Source organism: Schistosoma mansoni (assembly GCF_000237925.1).
Source record: "Schistosoma mansoni, WGS project CABG00000000 data, supercontig 0320, strain Puerto Rico, whole genome shotgun sequence".
In the NCBI taxonomy this organism is placed as follows: Eukaryota; Metazoa; Platyhelminthes; class Trematoda; order Strigeidida; family Schistosomatidae; genus Schistosoma; species Schistosoma mansoni.
In genome coordinates, this window is record NW_017386173.1 from 54,642 (window position 1) to 61,663 (window position 7,022).

At 32.3% G+C, this 7,022-nt stretch overlaps 1 protein-coding gene across 1 annotated transcript; it reads right to left on the reverse strand.

Annotated features, from left to right (window-relative positions):
• Positions 1–5,767: 5,767 nt before the first annotated feature.
• Smp_118710 (hypothetical protein) lies at positions 5,768–6,299 on the reverse strand (the record flags this gene model as incomplete). Its single annotated transcript, XM_018792387.1, has 1 exon — positions 5,768–6,299. One exon carries the CDS (start codon positions 6,297–6,299, stop codon positions 5,901–5,903), a length of 399 nt encoding a protein of 132 aa, XP_018644597.1. The 3' UTR covers positions 5,768–5,900.
• Between the last annotated feature and the right edge of the window lie 723 nt (positions 6,300–7,022).

Here is a 7,022-nt window from a genome sequence, read left to right on the forward strand (position 1 = left end):
CTTAAACTAATCAGATTTATTTTCATTAAACTCATTTCATTCAATTACCTGCTCTTCTTGAATAATAAAATGTAGTTCGATTAATTCCCTTGAATTAGTTTAACATGTGAATGATTTATTATTAAATTGACATGAATGTTGTTCATGTGATATATCTCAAGTGTACAAGGCAGGTGAAAAAACAAACAAAAGAAATTCAATTTCTTCAACAATAAGAAGAGAAACTAATTGAATCTAGTGCTTCCATTTTTTCCTGTTGATCTAGCTTCAATCGACTAACGCTTTCTACTTTCAACTAATTCAATATGATAGAATTTACAATGATTTATCGATACACGAAGTGTAATAATCACAATATGGATGATCGAAGCAATTTAAATATATTTAAACAAAATATTATATTATTATAATATTTATACACATGTAATTGAACAATTATCATGACTGGCTCCATGAGGTATTTCCTGGAGTTCTAGTGAGAAACAGTAAGCAGAAGAGTTCAACCGGGTCTGTTGAGAGATATGAACTCACTGAAGACATTGGTGAAATGGTTGCTCAACTTCGTGGATTGGTTGAAGTTAGACATGAAGACCGTTGGATGTCTGCCGGCTCAGTGGTCTATCGGTCAAGTGCTCTGGCGCGAGACTGGTGTGTGTGTGTGTGCGTCACACATTTATGAGGATAGAGGATAAGTGTGGATTACTAGTGTTCGATTATAGATGTCTTCGAAGCATGACTCATGAGCGATCATATAAATTAATGACGTCATGTGATCAGAATAACAGAATACCACTTGAATTTACTTATTTTCTACATGGATAGACTTTGGTGTGCTTATGCAAACCACATTGGATTCATTAAAAGCGCAATTGAACTCTATTATTATTTAGAGAGTTGATTTGGAAGTGAATGTTGATGCAGTGAAGTTGTCAGGACATGTGTCACGTCTACTGAAACACCACACATCTGGATGTGAGATGTTGTCTGGTGTAGGAGTGTATTGGATGAGAGTTGTGGATGACTAAATCAAGAAAAGGTACAAGTCCATGAAGTTATTGAGAGTTGAAGCGAATTGTGTTGGTAGGTGCAGACTAAGTTATTGTGGTCGTCTCCATTGTTGTCATTGTTGGTTACAGGTGTTGTGTGATAGATATGTTTCAGAATCACTCACAAAGGTGGAGATGCATCGGCTCTTTGTTTCGCCTTACAATGTGAGTAATTAGTTTGCATTATGCCTTATTTTTCTTTTTGTAGACCTGAATTTTCTTCTACTTCTGATACTGTTGTTAGTTCTACTGTTGTGGGGATTGTTCTGAATACATTTTTATCTGGTTGTGGTAATGTGATGGTGTAAGTTGAACAGGTGCTTGTATATACCAGGCTCTGAGGTTAGTATGGCTAACTGTCTGACTGACTGACTGACTGACTATTCGATGTTGCATGATTTTCTGTGATTTTGTTGTTCTTGTATTGATGTAAGATTCATTGTTTTTATTTCCTTCAATATATGATTATGTTTCATGTTTGATTTATTTGTTTTCTCATTTTAAATGAATATAGTACATTTCTATTTACTTTATGCATTGCCAGTATACATTAAACTTTCAATGTAATTACAATTATTTATTTATTTTTGACTCGTACTTCTCTGTTTGTATTTGTTTTTGAACTTCTTTGAATTTATTCCTCCTGTTGCGATCGTTGCTTCTTTTTCGAGACTGTCACCTCTTTGTGTTGTTTGACGGCTGTAGTCTACGTGAAAATCCATCCCATTATGGACTGGGTTTTTGTAAGACGAATATGTAAGGCGAATAAACTGTAGAATTCCAACTTGAATGAATGATCATATAAATTAATGACGTCATGTTATTAGAATAATAGAATATCACTTGAATTTACTTATTTTCTACATGGATAGATTTTGGTGTGCTTATGCGAACCACATTGTATTCATGAATAGTCCAATTGAACTCAATTATTTAGAGAGTAACTATTCAAGTGGCTTCATAGTACAATCTGTTTGCGTGTAAGTACTTTAAATTGGATGGAATACATTTCTTCTTGTTACTAGAATGAATGTATTCATAATAAAAACATTAATAATTCATCCTATAGAATTAAGTTGCAGTAAACATATACTGAAAAGCGATAACTCACAGCGAAAATTGTATTGTATTAGTTTTCTAGAAATTAGATAGACTCTATACAATAGATTCAGTTGTCATTGATGTTATTGTTTCATTTAAATGAATTACATTGATTTCGTTTTATCGATCGTGCGTGTTCTTGCCCCAGTTGATATATATGAACGTGCTGATTCCTGCCAATCAGAGAGGAGTGAATTATCGATCAGAGAAATGATACGCGTAAACCGTATGAGCAGTCTTGAGTACTTATCAGTCCTGTTTTCTGCCTAACCCAGACAGTTAAGTCCAGAACACTAATAACAGCCTCTGAAATATATAAATCATTATTCTCAAACATAATGGGTTTATATACCAAACAAACTGACCACATCATACCGTAAAATAGAAAATAACAATTGTACAAGATTCGGCCAAATGTGGCTGTGAATAGGGGGAACAGTAATTAATGGACTAGGGATAACTCAAGAATGGTAAATCGTATAATAATAGTCTATAGGTCGAAATAAAGCATATAATTAGAGGGACAAGAATATGAATATTTTAGTTAGTTAACAATTATACAATAGGAAATATACATACCACATTGGTCGATAAATAGTCCTCAAAGTTCCCATTCATAATTCTCCACAGGATACAACAGATTTAAAAATTTAAACGCATACAGATCTCTACTGAATATAACTGTATAATGTTTCTACATATTCATCTGTATTATTGTGATTTCATTAACCGATATGAAATTTAAATCGATACACTGATTGTTCATTAAACTTTCGATTAACTGGAAGTTAGTAACCACTTTTTTCGAAAATATTTGCATGAAAATTTCTATTTATGATACTCGATTTAAAATTACGGGTCGAGATTATATCTTATGAAATGACAGTTAGAGCTATCAAAAGTTTACTTATAAAGTTTCATATCTTATGATTTTATTAATCATATTTCTATAATGTGTTATGATAAAATGACAGTTATTTTGGGTTGTTTTATTTGTGTTTTGACTTTACATTTGTGACTACTACCCATAAATGGTGGTTGCCTTACCTATTTCAATGTAATTTCTATTCAGTCAAGGAATTAGTGAGACTTTCTTTTTGGTAAAAGAATATTCAGTGGACTGACGGAAAAGTTTGAGACTTGTAGATGGCGTCGAGTCGCGATTGACTATGATCAACACTACAGGAAGATTACGTGTCAGATATCGACTGGGATCCCTCGATAGATCAAAAACCAGAAGGCTGTTAATGGTTGCAATAAGATATATTTGTTGGCGATCTCGTGGTATCGAAAGAATAGCGAAACGTGCCAAAGTTTATGGACGGAACTGCCGAGTGTAAGCAAGTTCGTGCAAGGTCACAGTCAACGGAAGGAAAAGTGCGTTTTGTACGGTTAAACAAACAAGTACAGTAAAACAATCACTGGTACAATTAGTTATAATAATAATTGTTTCCAACATAACAATCGCGTTCTCGTTATAAAAGTAGGTCACTACAGACTTAAAAGCCACTATCTGCACTCAGTAGATCATCGGATTGAGTGTTTGAAGAGAAGGGTAGTATGTTGGAGTCACGGAATGAACATGAGCTCTAGTATGCAGATGCATTTAGTTGACGAGTCTGAAACAGGACAAACATGCAACGAGCTATCACCCATATTTACTTAAAAATGTGTCAATACATTTGTGATATATATGACATTCTGATTTATCTACAGATGGGTTTCAATGTGTGTATACAAGTATGTTTGTGCTTACTTGTTTTCTTTTCAAATAAACATATGTATCAATTACCTCGTTATCATGAGATCTCGGAATTAAGGTGAAGGTCACTTATCAATAATGAAAATTGCAACCTTTTGAATATCAAAAATTAGCAGTAACAATCTATATTTTAAGTTCATAAGATTAATAAATAATGTAGAAAACTCATTTGATAAAACTTGTTATGAGATAATATTAAAATTTGCTGGTCGGTGGTCTACGCTCCACGAGGGATAGATACGATTATTTATGAAATCAAGTTGATGATATGAAATAGATGGTGGTCTCTTAATATAATGATTTCACTGAAGTTTAAATATGTATGCCAGTGAATTCCTACTCATTAGCTGAGTGATGTTGTGGTCTCCACTACTGATGAGTCCCTCGATATGAAGAAAACGGCTATCAAACTCTGATCTATAATTTTCAATAATTGTCTAACTATCACCAATTTGTCAAAATATTTTTTTATCAAGTTGGAGGTATCTACGCTTGTAAGGTATTCACGAGATAACTAGTTGTCTATAATCGATGGAACAAGCTAATTTCAATTGAAATTAGAAAAGTGAAAAACATCACCAATTTTTAAATTCATTCAGTATTGTTTGTTTGAATCTTCCCATTGATGTTTTAGGACTGCAACTGGTCAGTCTCTAATTGGCATATGTGCATACTGTGCGTATTGCCTCAATATAGCCTTAATTCACAAGCATGATAAGCAAAGATGGATAGTGGCTAGCAGTGGAATCCAATTTTTGTTGATAAATACTGAAATACTGAAAATTGCTATCGATTTTTAACTATAAATCTAATCTATACTGAAAATCGAAGTAAAAATCCATTTGAATGTATGTCATATGAATATTAGGTGTTTTCTAACAGTTAACTGAAGTGTTTATTCATCTCTATAAAATGATCAGTAATTCCAGTTGTTATGAACTTAAATATGACGAGGGAAATCATTTTTATCAAGACTGGATATGCATCTTGCTTATGAATGTCACTACTTTGAAATTTGCGTATATCGTCGCTTGTTCAAACTTGAAATGTACAAAAAGAATAATTATGCAATGATGATATTTGTAAATAAACCTAGTACTGTAATACTGGCTAACTGAATCATTTAAAATGTTTTATCATTCATGAAGTACCTTCCACGTCATTATTCAAAATTATCTGAGTGTTAGGAAAATTTAGTTGATTTATATTGAAATGAGTGGATTTATAATCCAGTGGTTGTACTTATAGATAAGATGGTATAAGAATGATAAGGGAAAATGATAAACATATGTCTAAGTCAATAGAACTGGTCTTGTATAAAAGCAGTTATCTAATGATGTTTAGATTAATTCACGATGTTTCAATATTCTTCTTCTCAATACACTATATCAAATTATCAAGGGGAAACTATAAGATCTCAAATTGCTTTGGAAGTATGTCAGAATATTTTATCAAAACTGCTAACTATTATAAAGTTGCCAGATAGCTGTTTCATTTAAGTTTAAAAAATTAATAAGTTATCAACGGATTCTAATACGAATATAATATAAAATAATAATAAAATATTTTAATAATCAGAACGGGGTTTTGTGGATATTGTAGTAATTTAATAGTTGAATTCATGAGTCAATTAAAGCTAGATCATCATGGAACACCTGAAAGCACCGGACGGCCGTTTCGTTCTGGTATGGGACTCCTCAGCAATGCGCATCACGATCCCGCTAAAGGGATTAGAACACAGGACCTATTGACCGTCCAGTGCTTCCGGATTTTCCATGGTGGTTTAGCTTTAATTGACTCATGGATTCAACTTTTAAAATGTTTTTGTCACAAATAATCAAAATTAGTTGAGTGGTTGAATGAAATGAAGTGATATCTGGAACAATTATGATTAAAACTATGTGAATATAGGAAATAATTAAAGGGAGGGATATTTTCAAAGTGAAATCAATAAAGTAGAAATGAAATAAATAGATAATAACAGCTTAAGGTCATGTTGAAGACAAGGATAAGACATACTTCTTTTGTACACGCAATTTCGGCTTCATTTCAAGGATTAAAAGAGCTTCTTCTGTTTCAAGGAGTTGGTTGAGAAAAAATTTTAATAGATTTGGATGAATTGTATAATAAATCTTATCATTAACCTGTCGATCAGTGAAGTGATTAGAATCGATTAAACGCTCGAGAACAGAACTTATAACTATATTTCTCTCACTTTTGTGGGACCGCACTGGGATACGTTTTCGTACCCGAGTTGAAAGTAAGCTCAGGCTATGACCTATGTACCTTGCTCCATAACAGCATGTGAACAGGTAGATGCGCATAAAGGCGACCAGATGAAGGAGCCTATCCTTTACGAATATAGAAAATAAATTTCTACTAGTAAACATTAATTTCAGCTTTGCTGCACTGAACGTTATGTTTAATAGCTATTATTAGCCGATTTTTAAATCCATCAGAAATTTGTTCATCTCGAAATTCCAGATTCATATTAAAGAAGTTTCTTTGAAATGGAGTTTCCAGATTTCTTGCTCCAACTTCTTACATATGTCATTTCATTTTCATTCAATATCATTTCATTATGTAAGAGATTCTACTTGTAATTCAATAGAACATTATTACTTTTCACAATCCATTATTCTTTGTCTATAATTTCATTGTGTTTTCAAACTACAAAACATTTATAAAACATCTAATGCATATAACTGTTCACTTATTCAACCCTTGATGATACTGAACAATAAAGTAACTGATAAATGTTGTCTGACTATAAATATTACTTTTCAAATAATAATTTAGTAGTGAATAAAAACGATGCCTAAACATTTCTAACGTTCGACTGTTGCTAAAACTAATAAAAGTCCAAGAATGTCTAATGTTGCTACTTAAAATCACCTTCAGTATCAATATAGTTAATATACTCACCTTGAAGATAATTATTATTTCATGTGTACAAAACAAATGAAAGCATTATATTTATTTCTATGAATTGAGCAATTCTTTCAATCATCAGAAAGGGTTTGGTGAAGATTTTAGTAATTTTATAGAGTTGAGATCATGAGTCAATTGAAGCTAGACCAACATGGAGAACCTGGAAGCACTGGACGGCCGTT